Genomic DNA, 27193 nt, shown 5'->3' with positions numbered 1-27193 from the left:
TGCTAACCCATACCATGCCACATGTTTTATATCTTGACATGGTGTTCCTAATGCACCCTGTCCCCGTGTTGCTGGTGGCACGTGACTCATTCCCACACCCTTGGTCATTGTTTGTATGAGTCTGCGTGTGTCTATCACCAAAATATGTAAACTCACTTTACCAAGTATGTTTGCAGATCCTTGGGGGAGTGACTATCTGTATTTGTCATCCTATTATGACGTTATTGGCCATGGTGGTCTTACAAAGACATCATCCTCTGTACAATGACACCCAGCAGAACACACATAACAGTGTCACCAAGCCAATTTTTGTTGTTTTTGTCCAATTGCAGGTAGAGAATCACTTCGGAGTCCTTAATATTCTGCCAAAAGATAACTTTAATATTTTTTTTTCAAGATGCATTCAAATTACACATAGTGACATTTTTAGCTTAGTATTTTATGTTTTAATATTTAAAGGGCCATATATTTTAATGACAACACCACATTTTTTGGTTTTAAATTGCCTGCATCTGCCAAGGTAACTCACCAGCTGGCGATAGAAAGTAATTAAGAAATTGATCTCGAATCAATTTCCCACTGCTAGTGCCCCTAGTCAAACTCCACTGTGCCGCCTCCATGTTATGCATCATGGAATCCTCATAATCAATTCCATCACGTTCTCGCACATAGTTGTGCAGTGCACACGCAGTTTTGACAGCAGAGACAGCATGCTCCAAACTGAGATTGATGGCGGTGTGCAATATTCTCCATTTATTGGCAAGAATTCCAAATGCACACTCTACTACTCGACGTGCCCTAGTGAGCCGATAATTAAATATTCTTTTATCATTGCTCAGCGCTCTACTTGAGAATGGTCGAAGAAGATTTTTACCAAGGGCAAACGCTTCGTCCCCTACAAAAACAAATGGGAGGGCTGGCTCATTTGTTCCGGGCAAGGAGGAATCGTTAGGTAAATCCAGACTATTCGCCCTTATCATTCTCCCAAATGTGGAATGATTAAATACACCAGAATCCGAGCTGCTACCATAAGCACCCACATCAATATAAATGAAATTATATTTGGCATCTACCACTGCCATTAATACAAACGAAAAATATTTTTTATAATTAAAAAACTGACTCCCACTATCAAATGGCCTCAGGATGCGTATGTGCTTGCCATCGATGGCTCCCACACAGTTAGGAAAATTACATCTCTCCCAGAATTCATCTGATATCTTCAACCAATCTTCTTTTGTAGGCTTTTTGAAGACCAATGGTTTTAGTACATTCCATAAAACAAGGCATGTTTCATGTACAATGCCAGATATAGTTGATTTTCCAACCTTGAACTCATAGTGGAGACTTCCAAATGAATTTCCTGTAGCTAGGTACCTTCAACAAATAAGAAATATTAAATAATTATTATCTTCTCTTTTTTACAGTGGTATACATCAAGAATCGTTGGCGAAGCATGCGTGATGCCTTCAAGAAATACAACAAACATCTAAGAGAAGTGAGGAGTGGCTCGGGGGCACCAGCTAGAGTACCCTATATGTATGCAGAGGACCTTGCCTTCTTGAAACCACTCATAGAGATGAGAGAGTAAGTTATCCTCTACATCATCTATGTATCGTGACTATATATTTAGCATTAGTAATGTTTCTCTTTTTTAATAAAAACAGGACCGAAGCAAGTTGGGACGAACAGGATGTCCTGGAGGATCAACCAGAGAGCCAATCTGAGGCCCAATCCGTGCCAGCAGTTTGCATTGATCCAAATGAGGAAATACCTGAAATGCCACTTGGGTCAGATCTATGGGTCACAAACCCAGAGACTGACTCTGGATTGCCTGAGCCTATGCCTGGACCCTCCTCAGCTCCGACAACCATTGCGCGGCCTGCCAAAGTGGCACGTAAGCGAACGCCAGTATCGCAGATGGACATAAGCGAGCGTCTTCTAGAGATGTTACAACAAATGGCTGGAAAGGTGGATGCTTTCTTATGTCCAGCTACAATACTGGCGCTTAATTTTGTACCATTGATCAAAAAAGTTCTACCTGAGAGATATTTAGAAATGCGAACCACAGTAGAACACGTTCTGCAGTCATTTACAGTGCCAAGCGAGCAACATACATTGGAAAGGCCATATGTAACAAAAGAAACAACACACATACACTTACCAATGTCAGGCCAGTACCCAGACCCAGGAAACCAACCTTACCCCTATGTTCCTCCATCCTACACTTCAAGCTTTCAGGAGCCAACTTCAATATATGAGGTACAACAGAGGCGAACTCCATATCCCATCCCATCCACAATCCCTTCAATTATGCCACAAACACAAATGCAGGGGATGTATGTGCCACAGCACCATGGGCCTCAGACACATGGGCCTCAGACACATGGGCCACAGCACCATGGGCCTCAGACACATGGGCCTCAGACACATGGGCCACAGCACCATGGCCCACAGCACCATGGCCCACAGCACCATGTGCCACAGCAACATGGCCCACAGCACCATGTGCCACAGCAACATGGCCCACAGCACCATGGCCCACAGCACCATGTGCCACAGCACCATGTGCCACAGCACCATGGCGAGTCTAGCCATGCTTCAAGCACTGAGATTGATGAATCTACCTCAGCAAGTCAATACTCCCCAGACACACCATTATTTCCCAAAACATATCAACATCTCTAAAGTTTACGTTATGCCCACAGTAAACAAGCATGTGTGCATATTTTGAATCAAAGTTTAATCCAGAGGTAAACTTGAAGGCAAAGTTTTTATTTTTTATATTAGTCCAAGCAAATATATGTTGTCTATTTCTTTATTTTTGTGAAAAAAGTAAAAAATAAATATATTTTTGGGCATCTTATGTCTGGTTGTTCATTTCTAAGTACAGATGTTGGATAGTTGAAACCAAAAATGAATACATGCTTCAACATCAATTTGAAAATGCACATAGGTGTGGAAAAGTACCTTAATGTGATTAATAATCTTTGTGCAGGCTGGATGCTTGCTCTGAAGCATGTGTTCTGGCGCTCCAAACTATGGTACGTTAGTCCTAACAATTCATCAAAACTTCAAAAAAAAAAAAAAAATTCATTAAAAATTTAATATGGAACAATGGAGAAAGAAAATGTTTAGCAAAATTAAATAAAAAATCACCTGGTTATTGACATGCGTGTATAATTAAAAAACTTGTCCTCATGCCCACGGAGATCTTCATATAATATCATGAACTGCCCTCTTTCATCCCTATTTGCAATGATAGGATGAACCCAGTATCTTCTTCTTCTACTCCTCCTTCTCCTCCTTTCAACTTCCAGCAAGATTGCTGCTGTTGCAGCAACAACTGTAGGCATGATCATGGGCAGGGCAGCACACATTTCTTCTGAAATCCAAATCCTATTCCACACTATACTGAATGCTCGTGAAAAAGGAAGAGTCCAAGAAAGGTCACTCCCTTTTATTACCTACATCATCACACAGCTAACAATGATTGGCCCTCACCAAAAACGCAGCTCAAATAATTATTTCTTCTAAATCGCACCCGATCCGCAGCTAAACCGCAGTTGATCCGCAGAACACCCTCTAGAGAAATTCGCAACGGGAACGCAGCTCAAAAACGCAACGCACTAGTGTGATTCCGGCCTCAAACCTCTCTATGCGTGTTGCATTACACTACTATTTCAAGCGGAGTAACACCCAAAAATGGAACTTACGCTTTAAAGGAAGGTGACCCCCTGACATGCCACATTTGGCATGCCATTTTTTTTGGGGGGGGGGCAGAAACTCTCTTTTTAGGTTTCAAATCCCACTTCCTCCCTGGGCCAGAAGAAAGGTCACCTGTCCCCCCTCCCTCTTGGCAATCATCTGGGACACGTCACAGGTCCCAGATGATTGCTCAGCCAACCACGTTGCACGGCGTGGCTTGCGCATGCGCAGTGCATGCCCGGCTGTGAAGCCACATTTATGATGCCGGCGCCGCGGAGAGGAGGGAGAGATGAGCGGGGCTTCGTTCCCCCACATCGTTGGACCCTGGGACAGATGGACGCTTTCACAAATTTCACAAATTTCCCATTGCTCTGACACATTTTTGACATTGAAAAACATATTTGTTATAAAAATTAAATTGGTGAACATTGAGCTGGATTTTCGATCTTAAAATGAAGCATCTTTTTAAATTGGTAGAATGATTTTTTTTAAAAAGTATTTTTCATTAATAAAATCACTCACATAGTTTGTGATGCATGCAAAGAACAGAGGGAAATGGGAACCTGCATTAAAATGGTTTCACGACAGTCTAAAACAAATTTGCCTTTTCCTGGTCGTCCTACGGCGGCACACAATGGGTTAAGCTTTCCATCTAACCCCTGGAGGAAGAAAACTTAAACAAGCAGTGAGACAAGTTTAAATTGATTAATTGAACACAGCAAGACTACCTGTCCTGCCCCTATAAATTCCCCCCAAGAACACACACAGACGTATTTTATTTTTCTTCTACCTACAGATGAAGAATTCGTGAGGCAAGTGCTCACACCCGGTGCTTCTGGGTTGCTGAGCGTAGGGGCGGCCGTATACCGGATGCTATCTCCGGTCCCTCAGCCTGCACCCCGACATCCCTCGGTCCGGTATAGGAAGCCGCCATGTTTTCCCGTCGAAAAGACCGGTACGAGATGGACACCGAGGGTGTATACACGCCGCAGTACCGGAAGTCTCCGGAAAGGTCGGCGCAGTGTTATGACGCACTTCCGGGAGTGCCGGAGTTCGCGTCAGCAATGGGGACCACAAGCGGAGGAACATGGCTGCAAGGTAAATTACAATTTTACTTCCACTGATAGTTTGATGTACGGGCAGCCGGAATTGTTTGTGTGGGATCCCAGGGCCTTCCCTCTATTCGTGTCATTTCCTGTTTTGGGGCCTTTTCTGACTGGTGGGATCTGCAATCGCTGCACTCAGCCTAGGCAGCAGATCCCTTGGCCGGTCAGAGGTAAGACACTGTCTGAGGTTTGTCTCTCTGTGTTCTTTTTCTGCAATTGTATTACAGAAGTGGGGGCCTTTCTCTGTTTGTTTTTCCAGATGGCTCCCTCTGGTAAAGCTACAAGGAAGTCTAGACATAATATGTGCAGCAAATGTGAACAACCTTTGCCAGAATCATATACTAGAGACACCTGTGAAACTTGCTTGAATCAATCAGATAGAGGGCAGACCAATGCTTTCCTAGCCTGGTTTAAAGATGAGATGTGTAATACCTTTAAAGAACTTAAAGACTCCCTGGGGCAGAGGAAAAGAAAGAGGGTTCCCAGAGATGTGTCCCCTGCTGCATCCAACACTTCTGGGGAATCTTCTGCCTCTTCATCCAGTCCGGAAGTATTATTTGACGATTTGGATGATGATTTATACTTATTGCCCAGGGATAAGTTTCCCAAATTACTCTCTGCAGTAAAGGACACTATAGAGTCTTCTAAAGACGTGTCAGCCAGACCAAAGAAGGATCAGTTGTACTACTTTCCACAGATCCCGGATATGAGATTGCCTTCTCACCCTATTTTAAATGACTGGTTTAAGAAGGACTGGGCCAACCCTGATAGAAGGTCTGACGTGGGGGCCCGCTTTAAAACTACATATAGGTTGGACCCCAAATGTTCATCCGAATGGGAGAATCCACCTAAGCTTGATCTGGCGGCTGCCCGGATGGTTAAAAAATCTCTATTTCCCTCAGACGAATCCTCCAAATTGTCCGACCCATTAGAGCGCAAGGCAGATGGCCTGGCTAAAAAGAACTACCTAGCCGCAGCTTCCACTTCCAAGGTAGCGGCATCCTCAGTTCCTGTAGCTAGAGCTCTTAGGATCTGGCTAAGCCAATTATCTCTGGATATAGAAGAGGGAGTGTCCAGGGACTCTTTGCTGAAAGGGGTTGACATGATGAAGTCTGCTGCGGAATTTTTGTGTGATGCACCTGTGGATATTTTGAAGTTTTCGTCCAGATCCAACGCAACCAGGAGAGCGCTTTGGATAAAGCAGTGGACGGGTGACATGCCATCCAAGTTTAGTTTCATTAACATGCCTTTTCATCCTTCTTCTATGTTTGGTCCTCATCTAAAAGATATTCTCAAATCTTACAATGAGGAAAAAGACGCTGCTTTTCCCTTAGAGAAGAAAAAGTCTAATAAGCCATTTTTTGGGAGATCCAGATACTCCCCAAGAAGAAACTATTCCTTTCGGGGCAGAAGATCCTACTATAAAAAAAGGCAGGATCCGGCGACAGCCAAGAAGCAGCCCTTTAATAAACCCAAGGAATCTTGACGCCATCAGCACCTCTCCTCCAGTGGGGGGCAGGCTGAGGTTTTTTTCTCAGGTCTGGCAAAAGACGTCATCGGACTCCTGGGTGACGGACATCATCACAAGAGGGTACTCTCTGGAGCTGAGTTCTTTCCCACCTCAGAAGTTCATGCTCAACAAACCCTCCAATCCAGTAGTTCTAGAGTTAGTAGAAGACTTCATAAGAAAGCACGCTCTAGAAAGAGTTCCAGATCAAGAGAAATTCCAAGGTCTCTACTCCCCGATATTTCCGGTACCCAAAGCCTCGGGAGGATGGAGGCTAGTAATAGACCTGTCTTATCTAAATCAGTTTTTTGTCAAACACAAATTCAGAATGGAGTCAATTCGGTCTGCCATCGCGAACGTGGAAAGAGGAGACTTCCTAGCGTCAGTCGACCTTCAGGATGCATACTTGCATATCCCTATCCTCAGAGCACACAGGAAATATCTTCGGATCGCTCTCCTCCTCGATCACCAGATTCTCCATTTTCAATTCACATGCCTTCCATTTGGCATCACCTCGGCGCCTCGAGTTTTTACGAAAGTGGTGGTGGTCCTGACTGCGGCTCTGCGGTTACAGGGGATATGTGTTACTCCCTATCTAGACGACTGGCTAGTCAGGGGCCCCTCAGAAGCCGTCTTGAAGCAACATCTTCACAAGACTCTTCAAATGCTAGATACCCACGGGTTCTTAGTGAACCTGAAAAAGTCTTCTCTGGACCCTACTCCAGTCATTTCCTACCTCGGGTTCACGATAGACACCTTTCTAATGAAGTTGTCCCTCTCAGATCAGAGGACTACCAATCTCCAACGGGCGGTGCAAGGTCTCCTGCAAACCGATCACTGCTCAGTGAGGAAAGCGATGAGAATACTAGGAATGATGACATCATCCTTAGAAGCCGTTCCATGGGCCAGGGCTCATTTCAGGATGCTACAAAACTGCATTTTGACCCAGTGGGACAAGAGCCGAGACTCTTTGGAGAGGAATATCAACATTTCTCTTCCAGTGAAGAAAGATCTCCTGTGGTGGTTGCACCCTCAACGCTTCCTACAGGGCAGATCTCTCAAAACTCAGATTCAGACGGTCCTCACCTCGGATGCCTCAGGCTCAGCCTGGGGTGCCCATGTAGAGGATCATTGGGTACAAGAAGCCTGGTCACAGAAGGAGCTTCAAATGTCATCGAATTTGAAAGAGCTCACGGCCATCAGGAAAGCGCTCATCCATTTCAAGTCCAAGGTTCTCCACAAGGCTGTTCAGGTACAATCAGACAACTTAGCTGCAGTGTTCTACCTGAACAAACAGGGGGGCACACGAAGCCCCTCCATGCAGAAGGAATGTGCCCTCATCATGCGCTGGGCGGAGGAGAACCTCCTTTCCCTATCGGCCATCCACATCAGAGGAGTGGACAATGTGAGAGCGGATTGGCTCAGCAGGAATTCGATCTGCCCGGGAGAGTGGGAGCTGAACCCTCTGGTCTTCAGGAAGATCACGTCCATGTGGGGTCTGCCAGATTTGGATGCGATGGCCAACTCTCGGAACAAGAAGCTTCTCCAGTTCTGCTCCCTATCCAGAGTGGGGAACCCGCTAGCGATAGACGCTCTGTCAATAAACTGGAAGAAGTTTTTCGTCTATATCTTTCCCCCGATTCCGATGATCCCGAAAGTGCTGCAGAAAATTCGGGACGAGAAGGTGAGGGCAATAGCAATCCTGCCATTTTGGCCCAGGAGGGCATGGTTCCCGCTAGCCTTGAATATGGCAAAGAAGCAGGTCTGGAAATTACCCATCCAGAAGGACCCTCTTCTTCAATCGGAGATGCTCCATCCAGACCTCGGGAAACTCCAGCTTGCGGCATGGAATTTGAACTCAGAGCCTTGACGGCTCAAGGCCTATCTCAGGAGGTTATAGCTACCCTTCTAGCCTCTAGGAAGCCTTCTACCCTGAAGGTCTACAATAGAGTGTGGACCCTCTACTCGGCCTGGTGCGCCAGGAATTCATCTTCTCCTGAGCAAGTGGCATCTCTCTTGCAGTTCTTACAAGAGGGCTTCCAAAAGGGTCTGAAGCCGAACACTCTGAGGGTACAGCTGACCGCCATTAACTCCTGCCTGAACGGAATATTTTCAAAAACACCTCTCGTCAGCAGGTTTTTCAGAGCAATTATTAAATTACGACCATCCTTCCATAAGCCATTACCAGCTTGGAGCTTACCTTTAGTGCTAAAAAGGCTAACATCACCTCCCTTTGAGCCTCTGGAGAGTTCATCCTTAAGGTTCCTCACTTTCAAATGTATCTTTCTGGTAGCAATTACATCCGCCAGAAGAATAAGTGAGCTTCAGGCCCTGTCATCCAAAGAACCCTACCTCAGGTTGCTTTCGGATGCAGTTGTTCTAAGAACTATGCCAGGTTTCCTTCCCAAGGTCTCCACGTCCACGAATGTCAATCAGGAAATTGTTTTGCCTGTATTTGAAGAGGATTCTGAGGATGACCTACACCTTTTGGATGTAAAGAGAACCATATCTACTTACTTACAGAGAACATCGGAGTTCAGACAGTCTGAGGCCCTGTTCCTACAGTTCCAAGGGCCAAACAAGGGGAAAAAAGCGAGTAAATCTTCGCTAGCAAGATGGATAAGAGACACCATCAAACATTGTTATTTTCTGGAAGACAAAGAATCCCCTCTTCTTTTGAAAGCTCACTCCACAAGGTCTACAGCTGCGTCTTGGGCTGAGAGGTATCATGTTCCAATGGACCAGATCTGTAAGGCGGCTACGTGGGCTTCACCGAACACGTTCATAAAACACTACAGAATCGATGTAGTATCGTCCGAGGGATCGGCCTTTGGCTCGAGAGTGCTTCAGGGTGCCTTAAAACATTGATGTCCCTCCCTTTCTTTCTTGCACTGCTTTGCAAATCCCATTGTGTGCCGCCGTAGGATGACCAGGAATAGGAAAATTTATTCTTACCTGAAATTTTCTTTTCCTGTAGTCCGTAGGCGGCACAGGTTTTCCCTCCCATTAAAATTACTATATTGCTGCATAAGATACGTCTGTGTGTGTTCTTGGGGGGAATTTATAGGGGCAGGACAGGTAGTCTTGCTGTGTTCAATTAATCAATTTAAACTTGTCTCACTGCTTGTTTAAGTTTTCTTCCTCCAGGGGTTAGATGGAAAGCTTAACCCATTGTGTGCCGCCTACGGACTACAGGAAAAGAAAATTTCAGGTAAGAATAAATTTTCCTATTCTCACTGGGGCTACTATGGTTACAATTCCTATATATTTCATAAAGAGTGCCTAAGCATCGCAGCATGCCTAGGGCTTGCAGTAAGTGCTGTGCAATTACTGTTGGTGGTCTGATGTGAACTTAAAGAGCTTTTTTTATTATATGATCTCGATCTGAAAGGAATTCCACAGCATGAGACTGGTGGACAAAAGCTGTTGAGCAATGTCACTTTAGAAGACATACAACATGCAACGTTTTACATGAATCCCTTATAATGTAATCATCTTCACTGTTCTCTGTTCTCTGTTCTTCATAGCGAACAGCAGTTTAACAGAACACTTTATTAACATTTTTACTTTCAGAAATAATTCAATGCTACTTTTACTGCTGTCAGCATAAAAAGTTCTGCTCTAACTGCATAGCTCTAGGGAAATATTATGTGAATTTTCTCTTTTGGGTAAAGTTTTGCCTTGCTAGGTCAGTCATTAAAAAATGTTTTCAAGCTGATAAAATTTTTTTAACGTTATTGTATTACAAAAGATAAAAAACGGTATTCAGTTTATTGTATGGAGTATTAATGAACATTTTAATGGCTCCTAAAAACTGAGTTGTAATACTGTATTACATATTTGACATCTAAAATATGTGTTATGAAACTAAAGGCACACGGTACAAAAATCAGAAGGGAAAAGTCTGAAGACGAGCTGTTTGCAGATTTTCAGATCGTTAGTACGGTGCATTTGACAGACGATTTAACTTTTTTGTCACACAAAAGCTGGCTATAATTTTTTTGTCTGATGTGAACTCAACGTCTGATTTTTGGATGGTTAGTACAGAAATCCATCACACAAAAGTTGAAAGTACAAACACGCATGCTCGGAATCAAGGAACGACTGAGTTTGGTCTTGTAAACTCCCATTCGTAATCTAGAATTAACATTCATGACGCGGCAATTGATGAAATGTCAAAATGCAGCGCACATTCTCATCTTCTTTAATGGGATATTAATGAAGCTGCTTTGCTGGTGACACTGATGTAGTTATGCCAAACATATTTTAACCACTTAAGCCCCGGACCAATATGCAGCCTAAAGACCCAAGGTGTTTTTACAGTTCGGGACTGCGTCGCTTTAACAGACAATTGCGCGGTCGTGCGACGTGGCTCCCAAACAAAATTGGCGTCCTTTTTTCCCTACAAATAGAGCTTTCTTTTGGTGGTATTTGATCACATCTGCGGTTTTTAGTTTTTGCGCTATAAACAAAAATAGAGCGACAATTTTGAAAAAAAAGCAATATTTTTTACTTTTTGCTGTAATAAATATCCCCCAAAAACATATATAAAAACATTTTTTTTCCTCAGTTTAGGCCGATACGTATTCTTCTACCTATTTTTAGTAAAAAAAATCGCAATAAGCGTTTATCGATTGGTTTGCGCAAAATTTATAGTGTTTACAAAATAGGGGATAGTTTTATTGCATTTTTATTAATTTTTTTTTTTTTACTACTAATGGCGGCGATCAGCAATTTTTTTCGTGACTGCGACATTATGGCGGACACTTCGGACAATTTTGACACATTTTTGGGACCATTGTAATTTTCACAGCAAAAAATGCATTTAAATTGCATTCTTTATTGTGAAAATGACAGTTGCAGTTTGGGAGTTAACCACAGGTGGCGCTGTAGGAGTTAGGGTGCACCTAGTATGTGTTTACAACTGTTTGGGGGTGTGGCTGTAGGAATGACGTCATCGATCGTGTCTTCCCTATAAAGGGAATGACGCGATCGATGCGCCGCCATAGTGAAGGACGGGGAAGCCGTGTTTACACACGGCTCTCCCCGTTCTTCAGCTCCGGGGAGCGATCGCGACGGAGCGGCTATAAACAAATAGCCGCGCCGTGGTCCCGGATCGCTCCCCGAGCGGACCCGACCTCCGCATGTAGCGGGGGGGGGTCCCGATCGGACCCCCCACCCGCTAATAGGCGAGGACGTACGTGTACGCCCATGTGCCTGTACGTGCCATATTGTGGACGTATATGTACATGCGGGGGTCGGGAACTGGTTAAAAGGCATTTTTTTTGTACGATCTAAAAATTGCAAATCAATGCTCACCAAACTTCTACTAACACAAAATTAGCAGAAGGGGCCCAAAGGGTGGCGCTTGAGAAATTAATTTCCTCCTTATACACTCATAGTACGTCACTACGTTCGTGTTTGTCAAACAACAATTTGCGTATTGTTAGTATGCTAGACAAAATCCTGCACAAGCGCTTTTGACAAAAAATAGACGCTCAATCATACAACAATCAGGCAGTGTGTACAAGGACTTATGCCGCGTACACACGACCGTTATTCATGTCATGGAAAAAACAAAGTTTTTCTCGACGTGATTCCTCTCAAGCCTGCCTTGCCTACACACGATCGTGAAAAAAAATGCTCAAGCAAAGCGCGGTGACGTACAACGCGTACGACGGCACTATAAAGGGGAAGTTCCATTTAAATGGCACCACCATTTAGGCTGCTTATGCTAATTTCCCATCTCATAACTTGCTTCTGAGCATGCACGTTTTTCCCCCCTCGTTAAAGTGTACACACAAGCGTTTTTCACAACATGAAAAACTACGAGAAAAAATAGAGCAGGTTCTAAATTTTTAACACCCATTTTTCTCGTTGAGGAAAATGCTCTGGAGCCTACACACGACCGTTTTTCATGACCAATTAAAAAAATTGCATTTTTCTCGTCATGAAAAACTGTCGTGTGTACGCGGCATTAGACCCCATACACACCATTAGATTTTATGCAGATTTTTGTCTTCAGATTTACCAAAACCATATAATATGAAGTCAAATCTTAAGAGTTTCAATTTGTGTGCAATCAGGCAGGTCTTTGCACTACATGGTTTTGGTAAGTCTTAAGACAAAAATCTGCAGAAGATCTAATAGTGTGCATGGGGGTCTTACACAGCTCAGGCACTACGTACAACCTTATCTGGCAGAGTAGAGTCTTCTCTCTGTTACTCTGATCTCTCCTTCTTTCAATATGTTTCTTGTTAGTACATGAGCACTGCACCACAGCTGAATATACCTCTCTGTCTTGATTTCTGTTGGGGCCTACAAAAGCTATCATGTCAATTCAGGAACTTACACTGCTTGCTTTTAAATCCAGTGTATATGTATGGTGATCCTCCTATCAAATTTACCGGAAGAGGCAACGTCCCTGTGAAAAATATGGAAAGAAAAAACATAAGTATGGGACTCTATATATGCCACCAATAGTAAAACAGACTAATTTAAAAATAATAAAAAAATGCCATCACATTTTATTGATTCAAATATTAAAACCAATGAAAGCATGTTTAAAATCTTATTACATGTATTTTTGAGGTCACAATCAACAACTACGAGTAAGCATCACAGGATGCGAAACATGTCAGCTCTTTTTTCCTAATCCACTTCTTGGTTGACTGCATGAATTTTGGCTGTTTTTTCCATTAGAATTTTTGTTGTTTTTTCACGTTTTGAATAAAGACATTGGGCCTGATTTACTATGCTCTGTGCGCTGCGCTGGTTCATGCGTTAATTAGTACTCTGGGTGGAGGCTTAATTGGGCGCATGAACCAGCGTAGCAGCCGGCGCATTGAAACTAATATGTAAAGCCGCGCCGAACTCCCTATAGAAGTCTATGGGAGAAATCAAAAGTGTTCATTTTAAAGGCTAATCTGCAAGTTTTGTCCTAAAAAGTGTTTGGGGACCTCAGTCCTGTCCCAGGGAACATGTATCAATGCTTTTTTTATTTTTTAAAACGGCCGTTTTTTCGGGAGCAGTGAAATTAATAATTCTTAAAGTGAAACAATAAAAGTGAAATATTCCTTTAAATTTCGTACCTAGGGGGGGTGTAATGTCAGCATGTGAAATAGCGCATTTTTCCCGCACTTAGAACTCCCCCTGCACAAAATGACATTCAGAAGGAAAAAAGTCATTTAAAAATTCACACGCGGCTATAATGAATTGTCGGCTCTGACAATTCTAAAGGGATTCATTCATAAAACAAACAAAAACCCCGCCGTAAAAAACAAAAAAAAAAAAGATGTGCCGTTCCCGGCAAATATCCATTCCAGGCCCTTCAGGTCTGGTGTGGATTTTAAGGGGAACTCCACCCCAAATTGAAAAAAAAATTACCCTTATCCGAGCACGTTGACCTGGCCGGCCGCAGAAAAGAGGGGGGGACAGAGTGCGGCCCCCCCCTCTCCTGAACCGCACCAGGCCACATGCCCTCAACATGGGGAGGATGTCCCCATGTTGATGGGGACAAGGGCCTCATCCCCACAACCCTTGCCCGGTGGTTGTGGGGGTATGCGGGCGGGAGGTTTATCAGAATCTGGAAGACCCCTTTAACAAAGGGGACCCCCAGATCCTGACCCCCCCCTGTGTGAAATGGTAATGGGGTACATTGTACCTCTACCATTTCACCCCAAAAAAAATGTCAAAGTGTTAAAAATGACAGTAGCCGTTTTTTGACAAATCTTTTAATAAAATCTTCTTTTCTTCTTTCCTTCGGGTTTCTTCCGCTTATTCTTTCTTGGGTCTTCTTGTCCACATCTTGCCCGACGTCTTCTTCTATCTTCTCCGTCCGTCCTTCAGCCTTCTGGTCCCGCATCTTGCCCGTTGTCTTGTCCTGTCTTCTTCTCCGTCCGTCCGCCAGCCTCCTCGTCCGCATCTTGTGTCTTCTGCGGTCTTCTTCTCGGTCCGCCAGCCTTCAATTTGTCAAAAACCGGCTACTGTCATTTTTAACACTTTGACATTTTTTTTGGGGTGAAATGGTAGAGGTACAATGTACCCCATTACCATTTCACATAGGGGGGGCCAGGATCTGGGGGTCCCCTTTGTTAAAGAGGTCTTCCAGATTCTGATAAGCCCCCCGCCCGCAGACCCCCACAACCACCGGGCAAGGGTTGTGGGGATGAGGCCCTTGTCCCCATCAACATGGGGACATCCTCCCCATGTTGAGGGCATGTGGCCTGATGCGGTTCAGGAGAGGGGGGGGGGGCCGCACTCTGTCCCCCCCTCTTTTCTGCGGCCGGCCAGGTCAACGTGCTCGGATAAGGGTCTGGTGTGGATTTTTAGGGGGACTCCACGCCATTTTTTTTCTCAATTTGGGGTGGAGTTCCCCTTAAAATCCACACCAGACCTGAAGGGTCTGGTATGGATATTTGGGGGGACCCCACGCCATTTTTTGGGGGGGTTTTACGGCGGGGTTCCCCTTAATATCCATTCCAGACCTGAAGGGCCTGGTAATTTAATTTGGAGGGACCCCCTTTTTTTTTTTTGTATTTTTTTTTAATGAGCAATGACTGTATTCTTTATAGCCATGAGTACTTTAAACTTCCTTTTTTTTGTTTCACTTCAGAAATGACATCTTGTACAGGGACAGTTCTAAGCACGGGAAACATGCGTGTACCCCCCTCCCCCCCTGTATGAAATTTAAAGGAATATTTCACTTTTATTATTTCACTTTAACCACTTCCATACCGCGCCTATTCTGGCACTTCTCTCCTTCATGTAAAAATTATATTTTGTTCCTGGGAAATTAATCAGGACCCCCAAACATTATATATAATTTTTTAGCAGACACCCTAGGGAATAAAGTTAGCGGTCATTTTTTATTTGATTTCCAACGGTATTTGTGCAATAATTTTTCAAACGCCTTTTTTTTGGCCCAAAAAAAAAACACGGTTCATGAATTTAAAAACAAAAAAAAAGTAAAGTTAGCCCAATTTTTATGGATAATGTTAAAGATGATGTTACACCGAGTAAATAGATACCTAACTTGTCACGCTTTAATATTGTACACACTCATGGAATGGCGCCAAACTTCGGGACATAAAAATATCCATAGGCGATGCTTGTTTTTTTTTTTACAGGTGACCAGTTCAGAGTTACAGAGGAGGTCTAGGGCTAGAATTATTGCTCTCGCTCTAACGCACGTGTCAATACCTCACATGTGTGGTTTGAATGGTGTTCACATATGTGGGCGGGACTTACATGCATATTTGCTTCTGAGTGCGAGCTTCTAGGGACAGGGGCGTTATTTTATGTATTTGTTTGTTTTTTTTACCTCATATTTTTATTCTTGCACTTTTTTGACACTTTTTTTGATTTTGGATCACTTTTCTTCCTATTACAAGGAATGTAAACATCCCTTGTAATAGGACTAGTGTGTGACAGGTCCTCTTTATGGAGAGAGGCGGGGTCAATAAGGCTGGAAAGCATGGTATTGAAAAAATAAATAAAAGTTTTCATGCTTTCAGCTGCAATCATGTTCGTTCAGCACAGTGGTGTAGTGTATAGCACTTTGACCTAGCAGCAAAAGAGTCGTTGGTTCGAATCCCGCCCGTGACAGCATCTGCATAGAGTTTGCATGTTCTCCCTGTGCCTGCGTGGGTTTCCTCCCACAATATAAAAACACGCTGTAAATCGGATCCGGTCTAAATAAGCCCTAATATGCAGTAGTATATTTAGGTTTTGTTCTGCCCTAGGCCTGACTACATATCTGCACCTCCTAATAGAAAAATGACCCACCCCTTCCTGTCAAAGCCACACCCTGTTTTTGAATGACCCGCCCAGGAATTTTCAGGGGACCCACACACTAGTTCTGGGGGGGCACTGGATTCCCTTAACCACTTCCATACCAGGCACTTACGCACCTTCCCGCCCAAGCCAATTTTCAGCTTTCAACACTGTCGCACTTTGAATGGCAATTGCGCGGTCATACAACACTGTACCCCAACAAAATTGGCGTCCTTTTTCCCCCACAAATAGAGCTTTCTTTTGTTGTTATTTGATCACCTCTGCGATTTTTTTTTTTGGCGCAACAACTAAAAAAAGACTGCAAATTTTGAAACAAAAAAACGTTTTTATTTTTTTAGGTTAATTTTTTTGTAAATAAGTTTTTCTCTTTCAATTACGGGCACTGATATGGCGGCACTGATGGGCACCGATGAGATGGCACTGATGGACATCAATGAGGTAGTACTGACGGGCACAGATGAGGTGGCATTGATTGGCGGCGCTGCTATGCGGCACTGATGGGCACTCATAGGCGGCACTGATGGGCACTCATGGGCGGCACAGATGGGCACTCATGGGCGGCACTTATGGGTGGCACTGATGGATACTTATGGGCGGCACTTATGGGTGGCACTGATGGATACTTATGGGTGGCACAGGTGGGCACTGATAGGTGGGCACTGTGCATGGATGGGCACTGTGGGGTGGCACTGATGGACACTGTGGGGTGGCACTGATGGACACTGTGGGATGGCACTGATTTTCCCAGGTTGCCAGTCAGTGCCCATTTGTAGGCACTGATTGGCATCTTTTTTCTTAATGTTTTTTGTTTTTTTTTTCTATATTTTTTTATTTTTTGCACACCCTGGTGGTCCAGGGTGGGCATCCCTGGTGGTCCAGTGTGGTGATCCGAGGGGGGGCTGCGCTGATAAACAATCAGCGCGAACGCCCCCTGTCAGGAGAGCCGCCGATCGGCTCTCCTATACTCGCGTCTGTCAGACGCGAGTGAGGAAGAGCCATCGATGGCTCTTCCTGTTTACATCGTGATCAGCCGTGATTGGACACGGCTGATCACGTGGTAAAGAGTCTCCGTCTCCGTAAGAGACTCTTTACCGAGATCGGAGATGCAGGGTGTCAGACTGACACCCCGCATCACCGATCGCCGCGCTGCGTGCCCCCACAGGCGCGCGCGGCATGAAATCCTGCAGGACGTCCTGTCAGGATTGTGTAACCACTTCCCGGACGTAAATCGGCCATAGGCTGGGCGGGAAGTGGTTAATTTGCATAGTTTTTCTCTCACTTCCTGTTTGGCTATGGGGCAGGAAGTGAAGGCAAATCTCCCCAATTGGACACAGATAATACAAAATAAACTGACAGGGCCTATAACCCTCCCTCACTCTATCCAAAATTAAAGAAAATAAAACTTGTTGATTATAGTTCTTGTCAGGGGCGGACTGACCATTGAGTCACTCGGGCACTGCCCGAGGGCCCCATGCCACTAGGGGGCCCCATCCGGGTTGCCAGGCTCAGTAAAACCAGGGACAGTATGTAAAAATCTGTGTTTTTTTTAGATCTGTCCCTGATATGTCCGAAAATGACATGCTTTTAATGTGAATATCCCAAGATTTTAGCTGCCCGCCTCTGCACTACCTCCTGGCGTGGTGGTCATCTGTAAGCCAGAGGGGCCCCATAATCTTCTATTGCCCAGGGGCCCCATGAGTTGTCAGTCCGCCCCTGGTTCTAGTTTAAGCACAAATTTCATAGAGTTTTATTGAGAGCCCTAAGAAAATATAACCATGCCAATAGGCCAGAATAGAGCGTTGCTAATATGTAGGAATGTGTGTGTTAGAGCACCCCACCCAATGTTAACTAAAAAATTATTAATTTGCAAATAAGTATTATCTGCTAATTTTTTGGGGATGTCTGCACCCCTGATAGTGACAACATTTGTGAGGTGTCTTCACCCTTTCTAATTCATTCACTTCCTGTCACATAGCCAAACAGGAAGTGAGGGTAAAACCTTACTAATATCTTTTCTTGGGGACACAGAGATCAATCTAAATAGTTTCCCATTATGTAAATTGCACTCTAGCATTTTGCTGTGTACACCCCAAATTATTAGGGATCTTGCTTCAACTTTGCTTCTACAGGATTGGATGTTAAAACCATCAGTGCTTCCTCTCTGATTTTCAGCAACTATGCTTGTACTGCAGAGTGGCTTTGCCTTTACTAAACCCCAAACTAAATAATCATTTGGGGCAGGGATCCTCAAACTACGGCCCTCCAGCTGTTGTAGAACTACACATCCCATGAGGCCTTGTAATGCACTGACATTCACAGACATGACTAGGCATGATGGGAATTGTAGTTCCTGAACAACTGGAGGGCCGTAGTTTGAAGACCCATGATTTGGGGTGTACACAACAGTGCTGGAGTGCAATTTGCTTAATGGGGACACTAGTTAGATTGACCTGTGTCCCCAAGAAATGACACTGGTAGGGTTTTAACCTCACTTCCTGTTCAGCTGTGTGACAGGAAGTGAAGCCAATTTTAAGAAAAGGGACACAAAGCTCAACACAAAAATAAAAAAACACAAAGCAGGGGTTCTAACACTCACTTGGCTTCCCTCAAACACCCACAATTTGAATAGGATTGCCTTGCGCTAGATTTAAGCACAGTGCTGTAAATCAGCACATCAAGCCTGTCCACCAATAGCAAACCCCCCCCCCACAGGCCATGTTTGCAGGTTTTCCTTCATCTTGCACATGTGCTTTAAAATACAGTCTGGACAGCAATTCTTGATAAGAGAAATCCACAAAACATGTCCTGTCGGGGGTACTTGAGGGCTGAGGACCACTGCAGAAAAAATAAAATTATTACCAGTTTTGTCTTTAAAGTCATGGAGAATAAACATGGCAAACATTTCATGATTACACACCAGGAAAGAAGCTTAGACACACATAATTTGTTAGGCCCAAACCGATTTCAGCTGCAGCTGTCAACATATGTAGCATGAAAAAGTAACAAAAGACAAACTTAACAATTTTAAAGTAATTTTTATTGGTCAACAAAACAAGGAAAGCGAAAAAAGACAAACAAACACAAACAAAAATACATTTCAAAATTCTAAATAACCATAGCTTCACACATTTTTCATAAAATAAGGCCACATAGACAAATACATCAAAGTGAACATCATTTAAAAATAAACCAAAACCATTGGCAAAATAAAACAAAACCCATGCAACAAACCACATTTGTGTTTAGCAACAGCATTTCTGCCAGCCTGCCCCTTCTGAGGGCAGCTGAGGACTGATCGATCCCTGCTTTTTATAACAGTGCTAGTAATGAAGCAATTGAAATCACATGAACAAATTGCAGTCTCTAGTTTGGGTGAGCTTGTAATTGGGCACACCTGCAATTAACCCAAACCACGCTCTATGAGCATCCAAGGAGTGTTTTTCACCTTTTAAAAAGAAAGGATATTTTTTTTCTAAGTGTTTGAGCATGCTCAGTTCATCACACATGTAGGAACCAAGCTGCAATGGAATGAGAGCTTTTTTTTTTTTTTGTTTCCCCTGATCTGATGCTTTCCAGCCTGAAGGGGAGGTGTTAAAGACAGAAGTAAACACGCACATTTAATAATCTATTTGTGGGAAAAAAAAGGTTGCCAATTTTGTTTGGGAGCCACGTCGCACGACTGCGCAATTGTCAGTTAAAGCGACGCCGTGCCGAATCACAAAAACTTGCCCGGTCATTGACCAGAAATATGGTCCGGGCTCAAGTGGTTAAAAATTAACAAAACACAAAAGTGAGCCCAATTTTTGGGGATAATGTGAAAGATGATGTTACACTGAGTAAATAGATACCTTACATGTCACGCTTTACTATTGGAAACACTCCTGCAATGGGGCCAAAATGAATTCCGTGAATATCCCCATAGGCGACCTTTTTCTTTTTTTTCCAGGTTACCAGTTTATAGTTACAAAGAAGGTCTAGTGGTAAAAGTATTGCTCTCGCTCTAACGCACGCGTCAATACCTCACATGTGTGGTTTGAACGATGTTTATATATGTGGGCGGGACTTGCGTAAGTCCCGCCCACATATGTAAAAATTATTTTTACTTTTTGCTATAATAAATATCCCCAAAAATATATATTCTAAAAAATAAAAAACCCCTCAGTTTAGGCCGATACGTATTCTACATCTTTTTTGTTCCAAAAAATCGCAAATAGCGTTTAGTGTTTGGTTTTTGCAAAAGTTATAGCGTCTACAAAATATTTTTTTTTTTGTTTTAACTAGTTATTGGGGCGATCAGCGATTTTTATCGGTACTGCGACATTATGGCGGACACATCGAACACTTTTTTGGAACCATTGGCATTTTTCTAGCGATCAGTGCTGTAAAAATGCATTGCTTACTCTAAAAATGCCACTGGCAGGGAAGGGGTTAACACTAGGTGCGAGGGAGGGGTTAAATATGTTCCCTGGGTGTGTTCTAACTGTAGGGGGGGGGGTGGGACTGACATGTGTAAATGACAGATCGCTGTGCATGAAGGAGAGCTCCAGACCAAAAAAAAGTCTGGTGCCACACCCGCGGTAATTGATTGGGGAGTGGACGTGCTGCAGGAGTGCTCTCTGACTTCCAGGAGCTATGGAGGCTGTAAGCCCAGGGGTTGGCCCTAGTCCCCAGCCTGTGCCTAGGATCATACCAGCGGTGAGGTCTGATGCAATTTCGGCAGCAGTGGAGAGTTTGAAACCTAATGATGTGGATATTCTCTTCCTGGAGGCCCAGGGGAGGACTAGTTGGCAGAGACCCGGGCCAGCAGAGAGGCCTGAACAGACTGAGGACCGTATCCTGTTTGTCCATGAAGCCATGGACAGGATCGTGACCTATCTGGAGATGGTGCATAGCGAATTGGCCCGGCTGAGGACTGCAAGGGATTTGGTCGGTCAAAGCAGACGGAGGGGGTACCGGCAGAGTATTTTGACGCTCAAGGCGACCCTCAGTGAACATGTTGCAGTGATGAACAGTGTGTCTAGTGCGGCTGATACAAGTTTCCCTGCATTGGAGGAATGGTTTCACCGTTTGGCGGTTGCTAGTCGCAAAGGTAGCCAAGCTGTTCGTCGTTCCCAACCTGGAGTGTCAACTTCTCCTCAACCAGCAGGGGGCGCACAGTCCGGAGGTCTGGCCGGAGCTCCCGCGATCGCCGCGGAACCGGAAGTAGCGGGTCCGATGGCCGCCGAGGATGCAGTGGAGTGTGCGATGGAAGTCGGAGCTACGGAGGACAATGCTATGACGGGTGGAGCCGCGAGCGGGAGCGGGACTATTGCTGTGGATACCGCAGGAGGTGAGATACCCGTTGCTGCCTTTGTTATGGACTCTCAGGGTGGAGGTGCGGTGGCTGCGGGTGAGGTGGCTGCTGGAGTGCCGCTGCCCATGATTGGACTGCCTCAGGCTGGTGATGTGTCTACTGCTGTTCCCCCCCCCTGATCCACCGGCCTCTGTGTCCCCAGCCTTGACACCCCAGGCTGTGGCAATGACCCCCCAGCGGGCTGAGTGGGGTGGCTGTGAACCGGGTGTTACATCTTGCTCGGATTTCACTATAAACTCCATTAGGCTGCTGGAGGGAGAGCCAGACAGAATGGATCAGAGCGCTGTTATCCAGGACATTGTTTTGCCCCTAGGGGCCTCAGAGGGTCTAGGTCAACCCCAAATGGGTCAAATAGGTGGTGCAGGGACCCCTCTGGTGGTCAGTATTTCTACCGAGGGTACTCCTGGCAATGATGCTTCTGCTGAGCCTGCTGAACCTATGATCCCGGGGGATGACCAGAGTACAGTTATGAATATGTCAGTTATGGAAAATGTTATATTGAATGCTGGTCAACCCCAAATGGGTCAATCTGGTGGTGCAGGGACCCCTCTGGTGGTTAACACTTTTACTGAGGGTACTCCTGGCAATGATGCTCCTGCTGAGCCTGCTGAACCTGTGATCCCCGGGAATGACCAGAGTACTGTTATGTCATCAAATGCGGTTATAAGGAATGCTATAGGATGTGCTATTGGTAATAATGTGGTGAATGCTGTGGTGTCCCCTGTTTCCCCAGTTGTTCCTGTCCCCCTCCCTAGAAGAAGGAACCCCCCGGGTTCACTCTCTGGTCCCTCCCCCCCTGTTTCCCCCCCTCCTCCTGGTTCCCCCCTTGCCCCCTCCTTGTCCCCCCCTCACATCAGTGGGTCCCAGGAAGCAGGGGTGATGGCCGCTTTAAAAGCTGGCAGATCCTTTGCTGATGTCACTGGTGGTCGGGTACAGCTTGGGCGCTTTTATGATGCCCATGGCACCATGACCTTCAGGGGCTCGGTGCCAGCTGCCACTAGGGTGGCGGGTATTGAGAGGAAGAGGCGCAATGTGGTTCAGTTGCGGTGGCAGGGAGATCCTGGTCGTGCTCCGGGGAGGGATGCAGTGGTGGATATGGTGCTGGCGCTCGGTTTCGAGGCGCCGGATATTTTTGCCATTATCCACCCTGCAGGCTCCCCGGAGTATGACGTGAGCTTCACCACTCCTGTGTTAATGGAGAGTTTTATTTCCAAGCGGGAGGTGGTGAGGACGCAGGTAGCATGGAAGCCATTCAAATTGATCTCTCTGTCTAGGCAAGAGGAGATAAAGAAGGTTACGATTCTGGTCAGAAATGAATCTATACCTGTTGAAGATATTGTCACCTGGTTGGGGCGTTATGGCCAAATAGTGTCCCCACCAAAAAAGGACTTGGACTCTAAGGGTATTTGGACGGGAGGCTGGTCTGTCCCAGTGAAACTCAAACGTGCAGGCCTGTCTGTAACCCACATACCATCGTCAGGGTATATTGGGAGGGACAGGATCTTGGCTTTTTACATGGGACAGCCGAAACTCTGTTTCAAATGTAGTAGTCCTTTGCACTTAAGTGCAAGCTGTAAGATGTCTCGCTGCTCAAAGTGTAACGAGGTGGGGCACCTGGCGGATGGGTGCAATAAGATACAATGCAATCTGTGTGGGGTGTTGGGACACACTTTCAGTCGCTGCCCTGCGGCTTTTCGGACGCCTGATGCGTCTGGAGGGTCTGGTGGGCCTGTGCCTCCAACCACTGTACCAACTGTTTCCCTTCCCCCACTTCAGCTTGCCGGTGCTTTGCCAGTTCAAGCCCAGATGTTTGTGATAGGCTCCAGAGATTTGGAGTCTTCATCAGACAAGGGAGTGACTCCAAAGCCTGGTTGTTCCAGGGATTCTCTCCCTAAACAGGATCCTATTAAAAAAGTGTCCCAGAAGGGTAAAATAAGATTGGTTCAGGAGCCTGGGGAGGTGTGGCGTCCTCCACAAAATCAGGATTCGCAACCCATCCCTACTTGGACCCAAGTTGGGGTGGATGTGGACGTTGGCCAACTTTCGGAGTCTGACTCCCCAGATGCTGCCCTGATTCGTAAAGGGAGAAGGAGGAAAAAAGCAGTTAAAAAAGCTTCCCAGTCTGAAGTAAAACCATCTGCCCAACCACCTACCCAACCACCTACCCAGCCACTTGCCCAATCTCCTATCCAGCCAGATAAAATGAGCAAGGGCAATATGTGGGTGACTGTGGGTAAGAAAGGCTCTAAGCCTACTGTGTTACCAAGCTCCGGTTCTGGTCCTGGCCCAGGCGTTGTTCCCCCAAGTCCAGGGGCTGGGGTGCCTAGTGGTACTCAGGCCCATGCATCCCTTGTAATACCTGTGCAAAATATGTTTGCAGCCCTGGATCCCGTGGGGGATCCCGGTGAGGGGATGGATACTGGGGTGAGTGTTGGAAATTAATAAATAGAATTGGAAAAAAAAAAAAAAAAGAGGAAAAATTTAAAAATATATAATATTTTTCTTGCATATGTTAAATGTGTTATAAGTTTGTCTTTTGAAAGTTAGTAGTATTGTGTTGGTGTTAATATATTGAGTAGTGATCAGTGTTATAATATTGTAAAGATGGATTATGTCATTTTGTGTTTATGGCCAAATGTGGCATGTTTTTGTATATCTGTTTCTTTTGGAATGTATGGTAGCAGTCTTTTAATAAAAATTTCCAGACCCCCCAAAAAAAAATAAGGTGGGTTCCCTCCAGGTGCATACCAGGCTCTTAGGCTTGGTCTGGAACATAAGGGGTTAAACCCGCGCAAAAAAAATAGCGTGGGGTCCCCCCCCAAGATCCAAACCAAGCCCTTATCCCAGGCACGCAGTCTGGTCAGACAGGAATGGGGGTGGGGATGAGCGAGCGCCCCCCCCCCTCCTGAGCCATACCAGACCACATGCCCTCAACATGGGGGAGTGTGTGCTGTGGGGGAGGGGGGCACTGCCCCCCCCCACCCCAAAGCACTCTTGTCCCCATGTCGATAGGGACAAGAGCCTCTTCCCGACAACCCTGGCCGTTGGTTGTCGGGGTATGCGGGCGGAGGGCTTATCAGAATCTGAGAGATCCCTTTAATAAAGGGGTCCCCAGATTCCGGCCCCCCACCCTATGTGAATGAGTATGGGGTACATCGTACCTCTACCCATTCACATGGGGGAAATGTAAAGTAAAATAAAACACCACACAGAATAAAATATTTTATTAATCTGCTCCGGAGCCCCCCCTTTCTTCTTTAGCTCTCTTAGAAGGGGGGGTTTCTTCTCTCCCGATCTTCCGCCGGGACCCTGGGCTTCGGTGATTTCTGCCGGGGGAGGGCGCCATCCCTCGGTCCTCTCCGGAGCCTTCCGCCGGATGCCCCCACCCCATTTAAGCTCTTTTTCATTAGGGAGGGGCATCCGGACTTCGGGGTCTTCTGCCGGGGGATGGCGCCTATCCCCCGGTCTTTCCGGTGCCTTCCGCCAGGGTTCCGGTCTTCCTGGTCTTCTGCCGGGGGTGCGCCAACTCCCCGGTCTTTTCTCTTCTGTCTTCTCTGCTCCCTCTTCTGCCTGGCTCCCCCGCGGAGCCAGGGCTTTCTTCCGTCTTCTTTCTTCTCTCTTCCTTCTTCTGCCTGTCTCCTCCGGGAGCACAGGGCTTGTCTCCGCTGTCTTCTTCCTTCTTTTCTTCTCTTCCATTGGATGTTGACACGACGAGGTTCCGCGCTGACATGCCGTGTCAGCGGCGGGCATGGACTTATATAGGGTAATGCCACCATGTGACCTCAACCCATGTGACATCACATTCCCTGGGCATGATGGGAATGTGATGTCACATGGGTTGAGGTCACATGGTGGCATTGCCCTATATAAGTCCATGCCCACTGCTCAGACGGCATTCCAGCGCCGGACCTCGTCGTGTCAACATCGAATGGAAGAGAAGGGAGAAGACAGCGGAGACAAGCCCTGTGCTCCCGGAGGAGGCAGGCAGAAGAAGGAAGAGAGAAGAAAGAAGACGGAAGAAAGCCCTGGCTCCGCGGGGGAGCCAGGCAGAAGAGGGAGCAGAGAAGACAGAAGAGAAAAGACCGGGGAGTTGGCGCACCCCCGGCAGAAGACCAGGAAGACCGGAACCCTGGCGGAAGGCACCGGAAAGACCGGGGGATAGGCGCCATCCCCCGGCAGAAGACCCCGAAGTCCGGATGCCCCTCCCTAATGAAAAAGAGCTTAAATGGGGTGGGGGCATCCGGCGGAAGGCTCCGGAGAGGACCGAGGGATGGCGCCCTCCCCCGGCAGAAATCACCGAAGCCCAGGGTCCCGGCGGAAGATCGGGAGAGAAGAAACCCCCCCTTCTAAGAGAGCTAAAGAAGAAAGGGGGGGCTCCGGAGCAGATTAATAAAATATTTTATTCTGTGTGGTGTTTTATTTTACTTTACATTTCCCCCATGTGAATGGGTAGAGGTACGATGTACCCCATACTCATTCACAAAGGGTGGGGGGCCGGCATCTGGGGGCCCCCTTATTAAAGGGAGCTCGCAGATTCTGATTATCCCCGCCCGCATACCCCGACAACCAATGGCAAGGGTTGTCGGGAAGAGGCTCTTGTCCCTATCGACATGGGGGCAAGAGTGCTGTGGGGTGGGGGGGCAGTGCCCCCCTCCCCCACAGCACACACTCCCCCATGTTGAGGGCATGCGGTCTGGTATGGCTCAGGAGGGGGGGGGGCGCTCGCTCGTCCCCGCCCCCATTCCTGTCCGGGCCAGACTGCATGCTTGGGATGAGGGCTTGGTTTGGATCTGGGGGGGACCCCCGCGCCGAATCGGCGCGGGTTTAACCCCTCACGTTCCGGACCAAGCCTAAGAGCCTAATGTAGCCCTGAAGGGGGACCCGCGCCGATTTCAAGTTTGAAATTTGGCGCGGAGTTCCCCTTCAGGGCTGAAAACAGCTCGGAGATTCCCGTGCGCCGCGTCACGCAGCGCATTCACGGGTACGCCGCTTGGTATTTACCAAGATTTTCACGGCATACTGACAAGGCGCACGGGAATCCCTGACTTTTCTCTCTGCGCATGCCCAGTATGCAAATGAACCTCCCGAGGTTCAGGCGCACTGTGCAAGCGTACGGGGATCTGTTTTCAAAAAACACTTTCCCTTTCAATTCGGCCCGGAATAAATCATATACAGTGATGCAATGCTTGCTTTTAAAAATACATTATTAATATTATAGAGGATTTATATAGCGCCAACGGTGTGCACAGCACTTTACAACATGTGGACAGCCAGTACAGTTACAATACAATTCAATACAGGAGGAATCAAAGGGCCCTGGTTGTTATAACTTACAATCTAGAAGCTAGGATCTAGAGTTCTAGACTTTACAATCTAATACATCCAAAATATGCAGGCAACAATGGGCAATTGTACATACATGAGTAAAAAACATGCAATTGCTAGAATATGCCATGTCTAACATCAAGTTCCCAGCTTAAATTGGGGTAGCCCTTTTTGCCAACAGAGCAGATTCAGAGTAATTGTAATTCCCCAATCCCTATGAGCTATGTAAATACAATTGCATACAACTAAAATTACCTTAAACCCTCCATACACCCAGTGAAGTGAACAGCCTTAGGTGATACACAGGGATGAACCAAATCTCCCTACATAGGTTTTACATGTATATCTGCGGTCTTTACATTTATATACTGTTTAGAAAGTTCAGATCGTGTTAGGAAA

The 27193-nt window shown here is 46.0% G+C and overlaps 1 protein-coding gene across 1 annotated transcript; it reads right to left on the bottom strand.

The window, feature by feature from the left end:
- Window positions 1-497: 497 nt before the first annotated feature.
- Window positions 498-3580, bottom strand: LOC120941178 (protein ANTAGONIST OF LIKE HETEROCHROMATIN PROTEIN 1-like). Its single transcript, XM_040354466.1, has 3 exons — window positions 3160-3580; window positions 2971-3072; window positions 498-1377 (listed from the first exon to the last, which is right to left on the bottom strand). The coding sequence occupies exons 1-3, from the start codon at window positions 3378-3380 to the stop codon at window positions 498-500; spliced, it is 1203 nt and encodes a 400-aa protein (XP_040210400.1). The 5' UTR covers window positions 3381-3580.
- Between the last annotated feature and the right edge of the window lie 23613 nt (window positions 3581-27193).

The sequence above is a fragment of the Rana temporaria genome, chromosome 5, assembly GCF_905171775.1.
Source record: "Rana temporaria chromosome 5, aRanTem1.1, whole genome shotgun sequence".
NCBI classification, from domain to species: domain Eukaryota; kingdom Metazoa; phylum Chordata; class Amphibia; order Anura; family Ranidae; genus Rana; species Rana temporaria.
Note: the sequence above shows the minus strand (reverse complement) of the source record. Positions and strands in the feature narration are given on the sequence as shown.

Bases quoted from the DNA above. Each gene is read 5' to 3' on its own strand.
- LOC120941178 (XM_040354466.1), bottom strand. From the start codon at position 3,380: ATGTGTGCTGCCCTGCCCATGATCATGCCTACAGTTGTTGCTGCAACA. The intron at 3,073-3,159 runs GTGATTTTTTAT...TTTTTTTTGAAG, and splicing joins ACACGCATGTCAATAACCAG to TTTTGATGAATTGTTAGGAC. The intron at 1,378-2,970 runs GTACTTTTCCAC...TATTTGTTGAAG, and splicing joins AGATTATTAATCACATTAAG to GTACCTAGCTACAGGAAATT.